General features: G+C 40.3%; 1 protein-coding gene across 15 annotated transcripts in view; it reads right to left on the bottom strand.

The window, feature by feature from the left end:
* Positions 1-22,331, bottom strand: part of LOC144593513 (myelin transcription factor 1-like protein) — a 346,938-nt gene that overhangs the window by 129,774 nt on the left and 194,833 nt on the right. For 14 of the 15 annotated variants that reach the window (XM_078399197.1, XM_078399201.1, XM_078399195.1 and 11 more), the window contains 2 exons: positions 13,796-13,886; positions 12,309-12,416 (listed from right to left, as the gene is read on the bottom strand). The exons of the other annotated variant lie outside the window; for it this stretch is intronic. In XM_078399197.1, the coding sequence (XP_078255323.1) occupies positions 12,309-12,416; positions 13,796-13,886 (199 nt within the window). The remainder of the gene's footprint in view (positions 1-12,308; positions 12,417-13,795; positions 13,887-22,331) is intronic. 15 annotated transcript variants of the gene reach the window in all.

Raw genomic sequence — 22,331 nt, forward strand, 5'->3', positions numbered from 1 at the left:
CAAAACGCCGCAGCGAGACTCCTGACGGGTACCCGTAAAAGGGACCACATCACGCCGATTCTGGCCTCTCTCCACTGGCTCCCTGTACGGTACAGAATCAACTTCAAGCTCCTCCTATTCACATATAAAGCCCTAAATGGACATCCCCCCCCCCTACATCAAAAATCTTCTAACCCACCTCTCTAACTCCAGGTCCCTCAGGTCGGCCGACTTGGGGCTACTCACTATCCCGCGGTCTAGGCTTAAGCTCAGGGGTGACCGCGCTTTTGCGGTTGCAGCTCCTAGACTGTGGAACAGCATCCCTCTCCCCATCAGAACTGCCCCCTCCATCGACTCCTTTAAGTCCAGGCTCAAAACCTATTTCTACTCCCTAGCGTTTGAGGCTCATTGAGGAGGCGCTGTGAACTGTTTTGTATGTGCTGTTATGTTTGCGTGCTACTGTATGTTTCATTTTTTCCTTAGTACCTAATCAGATGTACAGCACTTTGGTCAACGTGGGTTGTTTTTAAATGTGCTATACAAATAAAATTGACTTGACTTGACTTGACTTGACTTATAGAGATTGGGAGAGAGTTGACGAGCAGCCATTTTGAGAGGAGAGAAGGGATTTTTGAAAAATCAGCAGGGGAGTGGGGAGAAAGCTGTATTTTGATTGAAAAGAAGCTTTGTTTCAAGTGAAGGCATTATATTTGAAAAGTAAGCTATTGATTGGCCGAGGAAAAGACACGGTAGGACAAAAGCAGCCCGCTTGATTTTTACCCCCTCCATCACCCTAAATATTCATTCTTTCCATCACCAGTACCCAGTAGCTTGGGTGCACTATCTACAAAAAGACACACAATTGTTATTCCAATTGCCCTTCCCAAATTCATGACTTCCAATACCAAGAACCAAAAGATTATAGAGCATATTGGAGCATATTCACTATCAAATTCCCCTTAGAATTCCCCATAGTGTTCCCTTACAGTTATTGCTGCTAGGTCTTAATACTGGAATTCCTCAACTAACTGTAAGTAGCTTCACCAGCAGTTCAGGAATGCAGGATATATTTGAGTCATTCTCTTGATTCAATCTCTATTTAAGCAAACACATCTTGACATTGGCACAGGACAGAATGTGAGAAGTGCTAATTTACTAACAGCTTTATTACTCCTCACAAACCATTAGGGCTGGGGAATAACTACGTGCTCAGGTCCCATAATAGAAGAAGGAAAAATGTTGCCTGCATCTTCACACTGTAGCCATAGCAATTTGTTTTGCTCCATAACCAAAGATCCATTTGATCTACAGAGTGAATGGAAACAATATATCACTTGCTGAGCTGCAAGATAATATGAAAACTCTTCCAAGAACAAATGCGAATATGGTAAATGTTCCACTGTTGCTTCAGACTTGTACAGTCACAATTTATGAGCTGTTTCAATCAGGCCAGTTTCAACACATTCCCTGAGCAGGAATAAGTCTGTGGTGTTACATTGATTATTATAGGATACTAATTGTCAGTTCCATCAAGGCAGTTAAATATTTAAAATGTAAATATCATATCTGAGCAGTAATTTAATTCATTCCCTATTTAAGCTAATACTTCTTGACATTGAGTGAGAACCATCTAATTTTCTAACAGTTGTATCCCTCACCTTGATGTGAACAAAACAAAGCCAATGAAACTGTTGTACTTGAAGGCTGGTGATTGATGAAGCTCAGATGGAAATAAGCAAGGGTTTGAAACAGCCATCGAGAGACCTGCGATAGTGCCAGTGGATTGAAAAATGTTGAATATAATCCTAGTCTTTAAATGGGTTCAGAAGTATAGTCCTGGAGGACATAGTCCTTGATAACTTTAGTGCAAACAAAATGCAACTGTATTCTTTAAAGGATACATGTTAAATGCAGGTCTTGAATAGTATTCCATGAAATGACACCACATAGGTGACTTATAAATGCAATTCCATTGATTATTTCTTATGATTGACAAATCTGTTTTTGACTTATATTTTAAACTAGGCAATAGATTGCTGCATACGTTTTGCCGATTTTTATTTATGCTTTCCATCAATTTTAGATGCACAATGCAGATTTAATGAAAGATGTCACATACTGCAAGTATACATGAAAAAGTATTTATAAAACAAGATACACACAGTTGCTTCAATATAAGTTTTTTAAAATGAACAGACATACAAAGGGTTGCATGTTTATGTAAAGCTAGGGGTCTCAGGGAAATCACCAGCAAAATTAAGCATCAATTTTAATCTATTTTAAATTAGTCTGCAGAACAAGGTTAGAACCCAAAACCTATGACTTGGATAGAGATGGTTTAGTCATTACTTTCTATATCTGCAGGGCTCATTGAGAAAGGAGGTGTTTTTTAGTTTCAAAATAGACCAAAATTCAGTCATTTCTTAACCATTAGACAAAAAAAGTGTAAATATCAAATCTGCAGAGATATGAAATCTTGTTACAAATTTCCTCGAGATTTGCAATGGTATATGGTGCAGTTAGAAGTCATAGTGAAGGAAAATGAGAAAACTCAAATGCCTTCCCAAAGAATGTGATGTCAAAAACCTAGCGATTTCTTCAGAAACTCAGTGAGCTTCATCTACGTAGCCCTTCATGTCCCATAAAACGATTACTCATTAATGCAGCTTCCATGAAACATCACCTCTGTAGCAAATGGAAAAGGGTCAAACTGTAAGCACACCACCAGCTCTTGTGGAGTATGTTCCGACTGAATACTCTTCAAAATCCCACACAGATTCTGTGACACTTCTTTTCCAGCTCAGTCAGTCAGTTAATTCTAGTCTGAAGAAGGGTCTCGACCCAAAACGTCAGCTATTTCTTTTCTTCAGAGATGCTGTCTGACCCACTGAATTACTCCAGCTCTATCTTCGGTTTAAACCAGCATCTGCAGTTCCTTCCTACAAATTTCAGGGGCCATCTCATTCCTTTCCAATACAATACTGTGTCCCCCACCTTCCAGAGTATTACATCTCCTTCATCTGGAAATATTAAAGCACTGCACACAATGCAAAGCCAGTGATAATTTTAGTGGGACCGGTTAAAGGTTTCATGCAGCATTATTTATGAATTTGGCCTCATTTTCTTGATAATAAGCCTACCATCTCAATAAGCTCTGCCGACGCAGACATTAATGACAAAGCAAGTTCTATCAATGGCACAAATTAAATCCTTATTTCTGTGAAGGAGAGAGAGAGTGTGAAAATGAGACGGTGCCGAGATGGCACAATGACAGCAGGAGAGCGCGGGGTGATCCGCTGCCTTTGTTCACGTTAATGAGGGGATTTGAAAGGGAGCTAATTATCTCCACCTGATTTTGTTGACACTCAGAAAAGGTCAGTGTTAATGGGTTACACCTGCACGAGAGAATCCAGCTCGCAGACGGTAACATCAGGCAATGAGCACGCGTGTGAGAGAAAGAGCGTGAAAGAGAGGGAGAGAGAAAAAGAAAGAGAGGGGGGAAGGGAGGGAGGGAGTGGAGATGGGGGAGAGAGAAAGAGAGGGGGAAGGGAGAGGAGAAAGGGAGAAGGAGTTAGGGAGAGGGGAGGAGAGGGTGAGGGGGACAGAGGGGAGGAGAGGGTGAGGGCTGGGGAGAGGGGGCAGAGGGTGAGGGCCGGGGAGAGGGGGCAGAGGGGAAGAGGGTGCAGAGGGGGAGAGCCGGGGAGGGGGCAGAGGGGGAGGGCTGGGCAGAGGAGGAGGGCTGGGCAGCGGGGGAGGGCTGGGCAGAGGAGGCAGAGGGCTGGGCGGAGGGGAGGGGGAGCTGGGCAGAGGGGGCAGAGGGGGAGGGGAAAGCAGGAAAGGGAGGTGGGTAGAAAAGGGAAGGGGGAAAGGGGGAGGCAAGATTGAGGGAGGGGAAGGGAGTGAAGGGAGGGAAGGGACTGAGGGGGAGACGGAAAGATGAGGGGAGTGGAGATAAGAGGGAGGCGAGGGGGAGGAAGGAGGAGAGGATGAAAGATGTAGAGGGAGGGAAGGAAGGTGCGGGAGAAGAGGGAAGGAGAGAAGGAGGAGAGGAGGGAGGGGGAGAGAGAATGGAAGATAATGAGTGAGGAAGAGGGAGAGGAAAGGTGAGGGGCGAGGTAGAGTGAGGAGGAGGGAGGGGGAAGGAGAGGGAGGGGAGGAGATCGGTTGGAGGAGGAGGAGAGGCTGAGCAGGTGAAAAAGATGAAGGAAATGGAAGATGAGACAAGAAAGGGAGAGAAAAGGGAGTCAAAAGAAATTAAACAAAGAAGAAATAGGAGAGACAACTGAAAGGAAAGTGGTAAAATGAGAAGGGAAATTGAAAGACCAAGGTGAGACAGAAAAAGACGAGGCAGTGAGAGATCTGAGGGACAAAAGTGGAAAATCAAAGAGGGCTGAGAGACAAGAGAGGGAAAGCTGAAGAGAAAGAGTGATCAGGGATGAGAGATTGAATATAGAAAGTGAGAGACAGTAAGAAAGACAGAGGGAGAGAAAATGAATGTGAAAAAATATTATACAAAGCAACACACTAACTTACCTGCCCCACCTCCCACTTCCCAAACCCCCATGCACACACAGATACAAATGAAGAAAAGCACTTAAATTGAACACTGCTGGACTGGCCATGGAAAATGGACCATAAATTAGTCAGCAAAACAGATTTATGTTATCAACTTCCTGCAAGAGTATTCATTTAGGTTCTGGTTGGTATGGGGAGTAAGTGAAGCATTTCCCCTATCCTTTGAGCTATGTTATGTTTTTAGATGTCGAAACAAGGAAATGCAGATACTTAACAATAGGGAATCAGGTCAAATACAAATCTGATTGTTTTAAAGAGAAAAAAAAGAGGAAAATATAAGGGATAGGGACATCGAGACAGAGAATGGTGGGCAACGAGGAAGAGGAAGCTCCAGGTTTGGAAGTTGGAGCTCTCATTCTATTTTTTTTTTCAATAAACACGAGTTTTGACAGGCAAAGTTTAATGAAGATGGGAGAGAATGAGAAATAGGGCTCTCCTACCTCACCAACCCTTGAAAGAGCTGGAATAGGTGCAGGGCCAATGGTGAGTTACTGACAGCAGAGGAGAAGCCAAGGGTTGTAATCTGAAGCAAAAAGGTTAGAAGGAGGGAAACAGGATGGTGAAAAAGTCAATGGACAAAGAACACAAGACAAACAAGAGACTGGAGCAGTAGAAGTGATTAAGAGAGGGGATGAGAATTGGTTGATTAAAAGCCACCTTCACCACACATACATTCAAATGTAGACTGGAGCTGTTGTGGGGTTACTTCGACAGGTTCCACCCATCCTTTCCTATTTTAAAGGGACAGGAGTGCTAAATTGATGGCGGCAGGAATAAAACAGAAAGAATTATAGGAAAGCAGCCAAAGTGTAGAGTGAAAGTGTGGAAAGATATTTCAAACTGAAAGAAAACAATTACAAAAATATGAGCATGAAGGCAGCTGGGAGCAGAGAAAGGAGAGCTTCTGGGTGAACTCAGTGGGTCAGGCAGCATCTGTTGGGGGAATGGACAGTCAATATTTCGGGTGGACATCCTCCATCTGCCTTGAAGGTGGATACAGGGGAGATAGCAAAGAGCAAAGAGTTAGTGGAGAGGGGTGGGACATGAGCCAGCAAGGCAGATGCAAGTGAGATGGGGGTTGATTGGCAGATAAGAGTCGTATGGGAGGGTTAAGGGGCGGTGGTGGGGGGAGTGGTAAGAAGGGTGGAGATAGTAACTGAAGCTGGGAGGCGATAAGTAGAGACACCAAATCTGAGAAATTGTTTGCATTCTCTATGCAGGCTCATTGAAGACCAGGTATTTTGATGTGGAGACCAAAATAGAAATGTTTGCTTTTGTTTGTTCCAACCCATGCTTTGAAGTTTGCTTGATTCCAATTACAGAATTCTATTTTTATCTTGGCTTTGAAGAACAGTCTAGCAGTCTTGAGAGAGAAAGGTTGGCAAGAGAGATGGAACAAGTTAAATGGGGCACAAAAGCCGTGAAAATCATAAGGGAATCTGCAGTTTTGCTGAGGCCTAAAGGTTTGAAGTTCAATGAGGAGAGAGAGGCACCCACTGCCAGGGCCTCTTACCCTCTGAAACAAACATCAGGATGCCTTCCAAAACTATCTCGGAATTTGTCAACATTTCCACGCATTCTTGGGTAGAGAAAGTGAGCTCTCATAACCAATTAACTCAGCAATTTAATTCCTTGACTGTCTTCTTTATTAATTACAACGCTGAATGGTATGAACAAGGGAATATTCTGGTATGTTTTGACGCTCTGCTTATTGATAGCAAATTAATAACAAAGATATCTCCAAACTTAATCTGTTGATGCCTTGGTCTCCCATGCCTGTCAACATTAAACTGAAATGTTTCCCTTTTTGCCCTCTTTAGCTGTGAGAATTATAACTTGGAGAACAAAGTCCCAGATTAAAAGAGTTCTTAAAATCAGGGAAATACTGAGGGCCGCTTGAGACTTTGACCTCCTCTGTAGAAAAAGGTCAGTATTGAAACTCTTTAGCCAAGTGTGATCCTCGCCCAAAAGTTTTTTTAATCAAAATATAAGTTTGCAAATGCACTCCACTGTTCAAAGAGATGTTTTCAGGCAGATTTTCCAATTGACGGACTGAGTTCAACCAGCACAAAAGTTGCAACAGCAGTTTGGAGAACAAGGCCAGGATCCCCTTTTGCCCTTAACCCAACTAAATGGAATGAGCACACAAACCAATCCAAAGGGTCTCGACCTATATTGGTGATTGTCCATTTATCTCTACAGATCCTGCCTGACCTGCTTAATTCTTCCAGTAACATGCTTTTAGCGTTAAATACAACGGATGCTGCTTTTACTGGGACCTGACATAAGAACTATTGCCATTGAGATGTGCAGGAGCTCATTAAGGTATGAAAATTAATGTATATTGAAATTCCTTTAAGGTGGAAGATATTATTTTCTTGCTGGTAATATACTGTGGGGTGATCAAGATGTTATAAAATGCTCAAAGCTACAAATTAACATTTTGACCTTTAATAGGTTAAGTGATGCAAGATTTTTAAACTTATTTTTTTACCTTTTCAGATTATTTGGGAGATGAACTTTAAGTGCTGTAAGTGCTACCAATGTTTTAATACTTGAGAATTCCTCTGAGAGTCTTCCCTCTTCCTCTAACTATCCAGAGGAGTAGCATGGGCTTGAGAGCTTGAGTGTCTGGATGTTGATGGTGCAAGTGTTTGGTCTCTCCGTCATGTCTACACATCCAGGTGCAGATGACTGCTGATAAACACATAGATCAGTCTTTGCTGGCTGCTTTTCATCGGGGATGCCATGATGTGGGCAGGGCTATGGGCCAAATGCTGGCAGGTGGAATGAGTGTAGCTGGGACATGTTGGCCGGTGTGGGCAAATGCTTCCACACTGTATCTATCACTCTATGACTCTATGTGTTCTCAAGTTTAATCCCATGTATGTTGGACATAATCAAGGATGATTATGGCTGTGTGTTTAAAAATATCCCAAGCCCTCCATTCCAACAATCTAAGCTAAGGATACAGTGCAGAACATAAGGCCAGCTGATCAATCATAGCAGGAGACGTGTGTGATGGTCTTTATAACATTATTTTAACCAATTTGCCCACATTTGGTACATATCCCTCTAAACCTTTCCCATCCATGTACCTGTCCACGTGTCTTTTAAATAGTGTTGTTTAATAGTAAGGCTGTGACATGCCAGTAGGCAAAACTATACTTGTGGCGAAAGAAAAATGGAGCAAGAACGATGACAGGCAGAATAGCAAGTTCTCCAATAGACAGAAAGAAAACATAAATTTCCCAAAGTTGAAGAATTCAATATTGTGTCTGGAAAACTGCAACCTGCCCAAGATAAGATATTGTTCCTCAAGCTTGCATTTGACCTCATTGTAACAGGGCAGGAGGCAATTAACATTAAGGTCAAACGAGAGTGAAATGGTAAATTACAGTGGCAGGCAACCTGAAGGTCAGGGTCACTCCTGCAGACTGAATGCAGATGCTCCACAAACTGACCATCCAGTTATAAAGACAGTTATACAGTGTGGAAACAGGCCCTCGTGCCTAACTTGCCCACATCGGCCAACATGTCTCATCTACACTAGTCCCACGTGGCTGCGTTTGGCTCATATCCCACTAAACCTGTCCTATTCATGTACCTGTCGAAATGTTTTTTAAACGTTGCGATACTGCCTGCCTCAACTACCTCCTCCGGAAGCTCGTTCCATACATCCAACACCTCTGTTTAAAAAAGTTACCCCTCAGGTTTCCCCCTTCTTTCCCCCTTCACCTTAAACCTATGTTCTCTGGTTCTTGATTCCCCTACTCTGGGCAAGAGACTCTGTATGTCTACCCGATCTATTCCAAAGCTTGTGTTTGGTTTCTCCAAAGTAGAGGAGACGACATTTAAAGATGTGGTTTTGACGAAGGGATTCAGAATGAAATAGTTCCTTTTCAATAAAAAAAGATAGAATATATTCCATCATTCTAATTTCTGCCCTGAATGAGATTTATTTTGACCCCATTGCTGAAGAGATACCATGCGCACTGAGAAGATAACAATTGGATGGGCGAGGATGGATAAACAAGAGGGGGTGACCAAAATAATAATGAGTAAGAACAAAAGAAACAGGTGTGAAGATGAAATGTGTGCAGATCACCTTTTTCAGTCCGGATAGTGAGCCAGTAGAGATAGGTGACACCATAAAAAAGTGTCATCTATCCCTACCGTACGTGAGGTAGATGAGGAAGAAAGAAGTCAGCTGGAGGAAAGTTACTTCAACAAGTTTTCACCTGCCAGAAATTTTCACCTGCCAGATACAAGTATCAGAAAGTTTCACACAAGTGTTCCACAATTTGTAATGAATAAACGTGTAGAGGCATTGGAAGAAGTTCTTTCCTGGATTTGCGCTTACAGCTCGATTGTGATGGTCAGCAAAGGGAACTAGTTTGGGAGATGTGTGGAAAGGAGAAGACAGCGAGGAGGCAAAGATACCAAAAGATATCAAAACAAAGATATCAAAACCTACCAGAGCACGATCATTTGGGGCAAGAAGAGTTAAGAGTCAGGAATTACCCGAGTGGGGTTCTAGCCCGCAATAGTTTTGAAATTATGGTAGTTCTGAGAGTGCATAAAAACAGAACAATGGAGACAAGTTGCTCCTGCAAAAGAAGTGTTTCAATGATCATTATGTAATTTGACTTTTGACCAGAAATGCCCAGTCAAATTTCGGAAATGATACAATGCTATAGAAACAAAAATAAATTTTCACACCCATAACATTGAAAGAAACAGCATTAATTAATTCCAAATTTCTCAGTCTTTGAAACTCCCATCTCTATTTGCTGATGGTAATCAAGGCATGCTAAGATTTGCAGCCTCTTTATTTTTAAAGTGGAAGACATTTCCCAGTAAATTCTAATTTTAGCTGTGTACCCATGGGGGAAATGAGAATCAAAAACTGCCAATGCCGCATTGATTAATCTTTCCACAAAGTAACCAGATAGGTATCCGACTGGCAATGGGATTAGTGACGTCAGAGATAGGAATAGACTGAAAGGTCATTTATGGCACAGAAGTGCTGACACTTTTCATTACTTACTCTGTCACCTGCTCTTATTTTTCAGAAGAATATTAAGAAAAAAAAAGTATCTTTTCAAAAAAATACTGAAAGCTGAAATTATGATTTTTGGCCAAATTTGGATTTCCTGACCCAATTTGAAATGAGATTTTGCCTTATGCGAGCCAAAGTGAAATAGCTTATATAAATGGCCTTGATACTTCCTACAAACACATGTACAGTCTTAATTTAGAACATAGAATAGTAGAGCACAAGATCAGGCCCTTCAGCCGACAATGTCTGTACCAAACATGATGACAAGGTGCCTGCACATAATCCATATCCCTCCATTCCCTGCATATCCATATGCCTATCCAAGTGTCTCTTGAATGCCACTATCAACCACCACTTGTCCCAATCATCACCCCCAGCAGCACATTGCAGGCATTCACTAGCCTGAAAAAAAACTTGCCCCATATATCTCCTTTGAATTTCTGACCTCCTGCTAAGTTACTGCAGTTTTCAACATCTTTACATATTGGTTTGTAGAACAAATGTGAATGAACCTCACTGCACTGCCATGATCTGCAATTGGCACTGTAAGATAATCATGGATCCTTGATACACAACATACAGGTTACATAAAGCCTAGAGCATGGGTTTCTACAGCATTTTTGCACTCACTCCCTTATCTTCATATATACATTTCACTCTGCCTTGCAAAAGCAGCCAACATAATCAAGGACCACTCACACCCCAGTCATTCCCTGTTTCTCCAATTGGACAGAAGATACAAAAAGCTTGAAAGTACGTACCACCAATTTAAAGAATAGCTTCTTCCCTGCTGTTATCAAACAACTGATCAACCCTCTCATAAACTAAGGGTGTAGTCCTGATCTCCCAACCTACCGCATTGTGGCTCTTGCACCATTACGGTATAATGCTCCAACACTATATTCTGTACTCTGTTTTTTCTCCTCTTTGCACTGCCTGCTATATTGGCCTGCAGCTTCATCGTACTCATGTGCAGTGTGATTTGATAGTGCACGTAACAATCATAAACAAATACCAACTCCACAACCCTGTGAGATCTGCTTCTTTCTCTTCAAGTTACCTGCCTGAACTGACCACTCTGCTAGTCCTGGTCATTCTGCTTCTGTGTCCTGTGTTTGTGGTTGGCCCATGCTTCCCAAGGTCCTCTTGCTCTCATTGTTAACTTTCCAATTCAATTAAAAACTCTTTCTCCTCAGAAGTCACAGCGAAGCCGATGTGCTTTAAAAAAGAACAGGATGGATTGAGATGATTGGAAAGGTGCGAAGGAGCACCGGCCTCTTGGTGAAGGACCAGCAAGAAAGCAGCAACTGGGCACAGGAGGCAGACGTGGAGCAGCAATACCTACAGAATGTGTGTTTTGTAAAGAGGTCTGAGTATATTAGTCACTGCTTGTACACAATTAAAATAATCTTTGCAGAACCACATTCCAATATCTGGAGCTCTCGGGTAGACCATAAATCTGATCCTCCCTGCAACAAAAGTTATGCACCACTGCTCCTTCATTGAGAGCGTCATCACGTTCTCCTTCACATGCTGGTTCCACTCCATCAGGCTTCAGAACAGAAATCGCCTGCAGAGCACAGCCAAAGTCTGTTCCAAAATGATTGGACTCCCTGTCAGAGCCATCTCCACCCCTTGCGGCCAGCAGATGCTAAGGTCCCCTGACACATCCTGTTCTCTGCCTTTGAGTGGCTCCCCTCAGGACGCCGGCTTCGCTGCCCAGGCTGTAGGACACAGAGGAGAAGGGCAACCTTTGTCCCCAAGGCTGTTCAGCTCCTCAACTCCCAACCACCCCTGTCCCACTGCTCACCCTGCTAATCCCCCCCCCCCTCCCCCCAATAGTTCTTGTACTACCTATGTGGCTTTGTAAATTGCCCCACGGGGACAAATAAAGTGTTTTAAACTTTGAACTTGAACTTTGAACAGAGAATCTTCTTACAAGTGAAGCCATCAATATCAATGGAAATGTAATCAAGATAGCTGAGTACCACTAGCCCGTGTTGAAAAGCGAGTTTAATAAAATAAAATAGTATTTTATCAGTTGTTCTTTTTCTTTCTTTTGCTGGAACTACTTTCAATATTTGAAAACTGCTGATGACAATTACATTATTTAATTTACGACAAGTTAAAATTATCTAGGTTTTTTTAAGGTTAACGTTCATTAATATATATAGCTATAAACTGTACGAGAAAACTGTAAGCAATAATCTAAAAGGCATTGATGATTGAAAGACCTGAGAATATCCCAAATGTGATTCACAACTCTCATTGCCATGTGCAGCGACATCACAAATGTGTTTCTGAAACTGTTCTCCATTCCAATTTTAGAGAAATCAGAAACACCTTTCTTTAAGCAAGCCTGAATTGTCTTAAAATATGGATTGGAATAAATGTTCCAGACCATTTTCACAATGCATCTCTGAATATTAATCAGCATGTATCTCCGATAAAAAAAGGTAGAAGCTGAGTGTGAATTAGTTCAGCTTTGGGGAAGGGCAAAAGTGGTATTGTGCATTTCATACAAGATAATTTTCTGCAAAAGTTAGAGAAATCTCATGGCAATAAAAATGAATACAAATAATTTTGTATTTTGATGCAGAGCTTTGTTACATTAACATAGTACTATATTGTATGATGAAAAGTATAAATTTGCTGAAAGTAGTTATCAGAAGTCAACATACTTGTTCCCTACCTTAATACACGATCTGAACCCTGGTTAGATTTTGTTGTCTCACTGTTATGATGCTTTTCTTGAGCTTTGGCCAACTTCTCTGCAGCAGCAATAGGACATCCAGAGAGACTGTGGGAACAGAGAATCAATTAAACACTCATGAATAAGTAGGAAAGGCAGCACAAAGTCAAATGTACAGAAATTAAAACATATGGCTAATTGCATCTCAGCAGTTGCAAATTTCAGAGAAGTTATTAAACAGTACCGTTTTTGTCAACATATCAAGACCTTAGAGGAGAAAATAAAAGTATTACATTTCTTTAAAAATTCATGCAGGCTCATTTCTGATTACCGCATGCAACCATGCAAATTTTTGCTGAGTAATTGCAAGATAATTCATCTGTTTTTTTCAATGTACAATAAAGATTTTGTTCATCATGATGTCCTTAGGTTTTGTGAAACATCAGCCTGATAACATTATTTTGAATATCATCCATTACTTGAAGTAAAGCTTTTTAGAAAATTTCAGGCTATGTTAGGAACCATTTGATTTAGAAAGAATGTGAGGTGAAAGATAAAGTGAATGGAAAGAAATGATAAAGTCAAGTTTGAAGAGATGTTTATCGTGCACTAACTAAACAGATGCATGAAAAGAAAATTCTAGATGGAAAATGCATTCCCATTATAAAGTCCTATTTTATGATTAGTTATTAATTGTGCTGCAGAATACAATGTTTCCTACTGCAGTGTTTGTGTGGAGCGGCAAGGTGGGTTGGAGGTTGAAGGAGCTGGGGGCAGGGCTTAAATTGGAAAAGGAGCACATGCTTTATTTTGGATGTGGTTAGCTTGGAGTCAGTCATGGATATTTGAGAATGAAGAATACTTCAGCATTCTGAAGTATTATTTGATTATTTCTGGAATCCAACAGTGGCCGTGATCAACTGACTAATAAGTATTTAAGCAACTTAATTCTTGAACAGCACATATTGTATGTGATCCGTGGAAAAAGTTATCTGTTATTGGGTTGGTCTTACTCATTCCAATCCAGTGCTTTTAAAACATTCTAGGTGAGTGATCATACAATTCAATCAAAATTCCAGGCTTGTTTGAAAATGGTCCAATAAAATACCTCTCTGGTGAACAGATTTTTGCTCCAATGCTTCTTTCTCCCACACATATGCACTAATAAGGTAATCTGCCTGCCCTCCATTCTGTGAACTGGTACTGAGCCTACTCTACCGATTTTCAGTACTGATCTCAAAGGCGGAAGAGGACGTATGGATCTATGGAATAATATTTAAGTTGGCAAAAATATTTGTTTGGGATTCCTGCAAAAAAATTTAATGCCCTGCACTAAGAAGTCAGTGTTTCTATTCTTTTATGGTGACAGGCCCAGCTAATGATGTGATGGGAGGAAATGACAGATACCTATTTTATTAATCTACGGATCTAACTTTTCCATGACTTTTGTTCTGCTGTTACTAAAGTAAAGTAAAATCCTTGCTTACCTTCTATGAGAATTCCTGTTGCTATTTACATGGCCTCGCCCAGTGCAGCCTGGTGTAGGACACTTAAGCACATTTTCATGCATGGCAAGAACTTGACAGAAAAAAGATTGGAAGCTATTAGTAAAGAATGATCATAGAAGAAAAACACAGGCAAGAGAGGAAATAAGTTTAGACTCCTAACCCAATTTGTTTAAATGTGCCTTTATCAGACAGAAGATCACATTTCGGTTTCCAATAGATATTTTATTTACAATAAAATAACAGCATCAGGCTGAAACAAGGCAAAAGATGGAAGAGATCCTATTCATTAGGAAAGACGCTATTCCTAATTGTTAGCTCTTCATGAAAAGATTTTCTCAAAGGTGCCACAACATACCTACAATAAAACAAAATGTATTATTTTGAAGTGTAAATTGTTACTTGAAATTAGTTGAAATATAATCGGTGACCGTGACTCTAATATAATTATAAAGTGGAATCATAATGAAACAAATTCTGATCAATATCATACGACACGATACAATAGAACTTCATTTATACCAGGAGGGAAATTTATTCCCCAGGTACCTATTAATGAATACCTTGAGGACATTTCATGTCAAATATCTATAGATGACAGCATCCTTCATTGTTCAAGCATTTTCATGCTGCTTGGGTAAACCCAAGTTTTCAATAAGGAACATCAAAAGCAAAACCGTTACATGTACTTTAAAGATGTTGATCTCACCACTTTATCTTTCATTATATTCAAGATGTGCCTCAACTGGGCACCTAGATCTATTTCAGGGGAAGCAAAGCACTTCATAATTAAACAAAAATTCATTGAGCATAAGAAAAATTGACAATTGATAAACAGATAAATACTAATAGTTCATATGCTACACAGAGCATGGTAGATGGTTTGTAATTGAACACAGGTAGGAAGTAATTTTAGCATGGGCCCTCGTGACCCTTCACCCTAACTGCAACAGAAGTTCCTTAACAAAGAGAGCACAAGGGAATTTTTCATTTTATACACAGATCTTATGCAAATATTACAAAATCGTGGGAAATTAATGAGGAAATTCTACCCCTTCCTCAGCTTTTCTCTGATGAGGATTGTAGCTGATACAGTTCAGTGAGCACAGGTCACCCACTTTGCCATTCTTTACAAATGAGCCTTGACACCAACTTTTGGCACGCCTTTTGTGGCCATCTGCTGTTAATGATTTGGCACACACCTGGCACCTTCCTGGTTTGTACGGCTCAGCTCAATGATCAGTAAATATACAGGTGACCCCCCCCATAGCGGCTGTTTGGGTTACCAAAATTCGCCCTTACAGAATTCACAAATCACAACCCCAAAAACTTGAGACAAAGAATTTATGTGAAGTGAACTAAATAATTCAACGCAAAATAATTTTTTTAACTCGCATTTCTTGAAACATGTAAAAATGATGTGGCTTTATGTTATAGACAATTGCGACACAACACATTAACAAGAGGGTCGCCTTTACTATCACAACAACATTATTTCCTCATCATTTGTGCCTCTTACCAGAATTTCAATTTCATCACAGTTGCTTCACCCATGAAGAAGACAGATGCAAGAGGTAATTCCTAATATCTATGTTAAGTGCAGAAAAGTGAATCATTCACAACCGGTCTGTATCATGTGCTTCCAAACTTTTGTCTGTTATCCACATTATCACACATCCATAATGTTCAAATGATGATTCACAGCCGAGTTATGATAAATGTTAATGCACGGTGTGTTTAAAATATTCTTGCAAGTTCTCAAACTCTTAAATTAAAAAGTACTAACAATTAAATACATGTGTAAATATTAATTGGTCTTTGAATACTCATTTTCTAAAACCTGGGATTGCATGAAGGCCCAGGATTAGAGATTGAACATGCCAAACTAAATATACTACTCATAGTATATTTTTGTAGTGTACTATTATTGTGATCACTCTTACTCATGTCCAGAAGTTGTTTGCATGTTCATAAGGCACAACCCACTAACCTGATAACCCTCACCTAGAATGTATGCCTACAGTCTGTGTGTACCTCCCTGGTCTGGGTGTGGAGGACAGATTCCACTGGTCATCAACATCCAAAATTTCAGTTGGGTGGTTTAATCAAAGACAGTTCTTATGGAAACACAATGAAGTAGCCCCACTCTAAAAGTCCTTGGCAGCTCACCAAGCCCTGCCTCGGCATTGAGGGCAATACTTATACAATAAAGATGCATATGTCAGGCTGTTGTTGATAGACTACAGCTCGGCATTCATCACCATCATCGATTTCCTCATTACAACATTTAAAAGACATTTAGACAGGTACGTGGATAGGAAAGGTTTAGAGGAATATGAGCCAAATGGGAGCAGCTTAGGTTGATGCTTTGGTTGGCATGGACAAATTGGGCAGAAAGGCCTCTTTTCATTCGGTATAACCCCACAACTCTATGACATAAATAGCTGAAAAATATCAAAGCAAAGAAAAATAATTTAAAGAAGTAACTTGCCTTCTCCTTTGCCTCTCAATCCTAAGACATTGCATAGGACACAAAAGATGAATCCCAGGTACAATGTTGAGGAATCCCAGCAAGATTGGGCTCCATGTGGAGTCTACCGGCAGAGTAAACTGACACACATGGCCTTTTGAATCTGCCCACGGAAATCTGGGACTTGCTGCCGTTGATATGGCTGATTGCTGGTGCTTCCGTTCAGAACTGTGAGCAGTAGTCAGCGAGCTTCAGCCCATTATCCTTGAGATTAACCAAAGAAAAACTAATAGAACGGAGAATGGATAATTAATTATTCAAGATCCCTTTCCCCTGCCAGTTGTTTGACCTCATTGTCCCTCAAAAATTAGTTCCCTGTTTTGATATACCAGAGTCCCTGACTTCTGAAGTTATAATGCCATTTAATAAAATAAAAATAGCACTCCATTCCTGTTAAATATGTGGGAAAGTGAGCAAAATAAGAATTAATTTGCCTCCAGGGATAAGAGGTACTGGAAACTATTTTGGGAAACAATTAAATGGATAGAAAGTACTCCATTGGCGTGTTATTCAAAGCTGGGTAGATCCACAGTCAGGCAAAATATACAGATCCTTTTTCTCGATGCCAGTATCAGCTGTATAACGTGTGCTATGAATCAAATGTTAAGATGAGTTTGCTTAAATAAGTCACCGACAATGGAAGGTGACTATAGTGTTTAGTTTAGTTTAGAGATATAGCGCGGAAACAGGCACTTTGGCCCACTGGGTCCACGTTCTCCGCACATTAACACTAGGGACAATTTTTACGTTTACCAAGCCAATTAACCTATAAACCTGTACGTCTTTGGAGTGAGGCAACTCAAAAGATTAACCAAATGGGTATGTAAATGAAAATGATGACAGTAATTTAATATCCTGTTATTGCACAAGACTTCAATACTGGACTAACTCACTTGCAAAATCAATACGCTGCAACACTGAACTGCCAGCCAGTTCTTGAATGCAGCCAATTGCAGTGCCCAATGGGTAGGGCTCAAGTATTTATTCTTGTCATCATGATAAAGAATCAGCTGAATACTGACGCTCAATAGTGCTTGGCCATTAGCCAAACTAAAAGAAATGATTTTGTGACTTCAGGGCGCAATGAATATTGTGGATATTAACCCAAAGTTGAACATTTGTTCAGATAATTTATATGAAAATATCAAAACTGTCCCAAAATGAAAAAGTTATTAAAATTATTTCCGAAATAATTATAAATCTCTTATTGGCTTTGTCTTAAATCCACATGATCCAAACTAATCCTGTGTCATCACTATGTGCATTATGTACACAAATGCAAGCAATTGGCCCACTACAGTAAATAAGTTATGAGATACATGCTCTGTACCAACTGACTTTGTAAAAGCTTGTAAAAGAATATATAAACTCTGGACTTCTTAGGAAAAGACTCAAAGCACTCTTGCATTGAGCTACAGAACTTGGGAAAGCATCTGTTGGTGATAACGCAGAACAAAGTTTCAGACAAATTCTTAGATGAGATGACTTTTTAGACTCACGGATACAGGAAAAATTGAACTAGATGTAACAGCATTTGGTGGTTTCAATGGATACACGTGCAATTGATCACTGACAACATACTAGGTCTTCATGCGGTGCCCAAAATGAGCAAACGGAAAATGAATATGATTAAAGAGGCAACAGAGAATTTGCCAATGATGGACAAACACATTATAAGATGCTTAGCAATGACATTAGAACAGAGCCATTCAGAGTCTTAACAAGGCACCACCTCCATAGTGCTCCCCAGAGATACCCTAGGAAATTTACTAAACTCATGAAGACAGGTGATTTAATATGCAAAGAAGAATTTTATTTAAATTATTATCAGTCTAAGAGATGCACCTTTCTGAAAGCTCTCACAAGGGAGAGCTTGCAACTTCCTTTAAATCTGCAATAGTAGTCCAGTGAACGTATTAATGAACTTTATATTTAGGCTTCAAGTCTACTGAATGATTGAACTTTCTCTAACCCTGAATATCACCCAACATCTGTTAAATGTTTATTTCAGTGACTGGCCGAATGTTTGGACCAGATACTTCCACTTATGCTGAAGCCAAATAATTTGTGGGGCAGGTAGATGCACAACACAACCTAACATCTCTAATTGCAATGAAGCACTTGAGAATAATAAATAAAGGGATAATTAGGAATTGATGCAAATCAATTGATGCAAATCTGGTTAAAATGATTAGCTATAGGGTAAAATTCAATCAGCACTAACTACACATTGAATTATTACAATTCTATCTCAGTAATTACGATCTACTATGGACTTTATTTTGGTTGCAATATGAAAAGTTCAGTTTTGTGCTATTATAGTCTGGTTACTCAGTATTACTGATTATTAATTTATTGTATTATTGATTATTATGCATTTTATTTGTTCATTAATTGCTTCAGTAGAAAGCATACTTTCATTTTTCTCAGTTTCTGAAATGATTGCAAGTAATTTTAAATTTCTTAATTCTATCATCTATTTCCATTTATTTAAAAAAAACACAAATAAGCAACTTTTTCTAATATATCTTCAGAAATGTTCTTATTATGAAACAGGATTTTTGCTCAATCTTGCTCCATGGCTCCAATTTTAAATAACCATGTGGTCTGGGTTGTGCCAACTGCCCACAATCACTGCTCTCTGCACTCCAGCTGTGGAAGGCCTATCTTGTTGTTCCACAGCATCCGAGAGTGGAGAAATGATGCGCTGCTCAGCGTCAAGGCTTCATATTAAAGTGATGTGGCTGGACCAGACAACACCCAACAAAGCGCTGTCCTTGCTTCTACCAACAGTCAAGACTGTTACAATTAATCAATGTTTCTAGTGGAAGAATTAAAAACTTTTATTTCTAATACTAATAAATTCAACTAAAAGACAAGATATTTGATTCATATTAAAACAGTTAAAAAATAAACTTTCCTTTCCTTCTCTTGGCTATTTTCAATCATAACTGCAAGCAATGAGCTTGCAAACAGTGTGCCAGTTTAAACCTGGCACAGGATCTGAGTTGCTCCAGCATTTTGAGTTGAGCTGCAGGATCTGAGAGCTGATTCCTATGTAAATTCCGTGACCTGCCCAGAAATGGAGTGTATTGAAACCCAGCGCCTGTGCTATTGAAGAGTAAAGCATTCCAGACTTCCGCATCACACTATGCATGAGCAGAAGTCCAGACTTGCCAGCAACTCTCTTCAAAATAAACATCAAAATCTGGGTTTATATTTTTAAGTGAGCGGTTATTTTTCTGTCTTTTTTGATTTGGATTAGTCAAGGCTTTCCCCTTTTGCATTTTAACATTCGACAAAGAACAGATAGGATTGCCATGCCTCATATCTTCACCAGTTCGCTCTTGCAATTACTTTTTAATTGATGTGTTCATAAAGTTGATACAAGCCACTCTAATTTATTTCTATGTCCAATTTTGTTCAACCGGCAGTTGCAAAGTGGGTCTGGATGTACAGGGATACAGTTATGCACTCAAAACAATTTTATTTTCTATTAACTTAACCCTGAATCAAAGATGCGGTTTACCCATTTCCACAGCTGAAGTGGAAAACGACTTGAAGTTGATAAAAAACAAAACACATTGTAAGACAATGTGTCACTGTGCTGATCAGCAGAGATAATGTGGCACATGGGATCAACACAGTTCCACGGTCCACCAACATATGAATCACTATTTGATGAATAATGCTCCAATGGAAAAATGGGAAATAAAGAAAACTATTTGTGTCATAGTGTTATACAGTGTGGAAACAGGCCCTTCTGCCTAACTTGGCCACATTGATAACAGACCACATCAAAACTAGTCCCACCTACCTGCTTTTGAACCATATCCCTCTAAACCTACCCTATCATCGTACCATGCGGTAGTTTGGAAAGCTGAAAGAGAGGTAGGGGCAGGACAAAGCCTGGCAAGTGACAGGTGGATACAGAGGAGATTTTTTTGATTGGCAGAAGGTTAGACAAATGCCAGGGATGAAAATACAGTGTTAGATAAGGACATAAGAATAGAAGAATGGCATATTGTGAAGCCATTGGAAGGAACATAAGAGGAAGGAGACAAATGGGAAGGGGATGGGAGGAAGGGGAAAGTACCCTCCCAAAGGTACCTTTACCCTGAAATTGCAGGAGATGCAACACCTGTCCCTGCACCTTCTCCCTTACATCTATCTAGGGACCCCAGCAGACCTTCCAAATGAGAGAGAGGTTCACGTGCACCTCCTCTAACCTCATCTAACCTTTGAGGCATTTGGTGTTCCGGATGTGGTATTCTTTACATCACCGAGACCGAGCGTAGATTAGGCAGCCATTTCACCAAACACGCTCTCAATCTGCCAAGGCCTGCTGGATCCCCCAGTTGCTTACCCTTCATTTCCCTTCCCAATCCCATACTGACCTTTCTGACCTAGGCCTCCTCCTTTGCCAGAGTGAGGTCATGCACAATCGGGAGGAACATCCCCTTGGGGTTGGGTGGTTTGAGTGCCTGTTTGATGCTTTTATTGTTGGACTGTGTTTTGGGGGGTTTTGGGGTGTGTGATTTGAATGCCTATTTAATGCTTTTATTGTTGGACTGTGTTTTGGTGTTGGGTAATTTTGGGTGCCTGTTTAGTGCTTTTATTGTTGGACTGTGGGTGATTGAATTAACATTTTGTTCAAGATGGCCGCGCCGTTGTGTTTGGCTGCCTGCCACTGTATGTTTCTTTTTTTTCCTGGTCAGATGTGCAGCACTTTGGTCAACGTGGGTTGTTTTTAAATGTGCTATACAAATAAATTGACTTGACTTGACTTGACTCATATTCTGCTTGGTTCGCTTTCAACCTAATGGTTTGAACATTGAAATCTCCAATTTTAGGTAACTCACCTACAAACAACACACCCTCCTTCCTCCCCCCCCCCCACCTCTTCCCCCCCCTCTCTTCTCTGTGCCCCTCTTGGATCCACATCCATTTATCCCCTCATCCCTCTGCCCATTCCACCTATATTCCTTCCAATTGCTTCACAATGCACTGCTCTTCAATCATTATCTCACACCTTTTGTCTTTTCATCTCTGGCCTTTATCCTACCAACTGCCAAACAAAAAGAAAACCCTCACCTGTATCACCTATCGCTGGCCAGGGTCATCCTGTCCCCACCTCACTTCCAGCTTTTACACCCCCCCCCCAAACTACCATCATCAGAAGAAGGCTCCCGACCCGAAAAGCCACCTATCCCATGTTCTCTAGAGATGCTGTCTGAACCGCTGTGTTACTCCAGCACCTCGTGTCTTTTTTTGTAAACCAGCATCTGCAGTTCCATGTGTCTCCATGAAAAAGGGGTTTCCCTCCTCCTCTATTCTCAAATCTGCAGTTGATTTGCTTCCAGCCCAGATTAATGTAGATTGCTCCGCTATGATGTAATATGAAGTAATCTTTTGACTAAAATACTGCTCCCACACCCCTTTATCAATGATAAAATGGTTATCTCCCAGGCATTATAATACCCCAAGTACAACAAAAGCATTACCAGGATGTTGGTGTGAATCATTACCAATAAATCACTTTTAGCACTGTAAAGCTACAGCCAGTGCAAGGAATTTATTCACAACCCTTCCCACTCTAACCATCACTTCTCCAGACATGTTTCTGTTGTACTTGTGGAAAATGGGAGCGCAAATTAAGTACACTTTGTAGAAACTTAGAGCCCATGTTAGGCATAGTTCCCAATGAAACAGCAGTATTGCACAGCTAAAATAAGTCCTACTTGTTATGATTTCCAACTATCCTTTAATTTCTTCTTTTGAATTTGATATTCCTTTGCCGTTTTTTCCATTTATTTTGTGCTGATTTTCTTCCTTTTTAATGTTCTATTAATTTCAAATTTCATTTTTGTTATTCAGCTTACACTTTTGTACGACTTGTATGGCAACTTATTTGCTGCTTTGGTATGCCATTTCAAGGACCAATAGAATATTTGTTCGTGCCCGTGATGAATCAGTAAGAGTCGTTGA

This window comes from Rhinoraja longicauda, chromosome 5 (genome assembly GCF_053455715.1).
Source record: "Rhinoraja longicauda isolate Sanriku21f chromosome 5, sRhiLon1.1, whole genome shotgun sequence".
Lineage (NCBI taxonomy): Eukaryota > Metazoa > Chordata > Chondrichthyes > Rajiformes > Arhynchobatidae > Rhinoraja > Rhinoraja longicauda.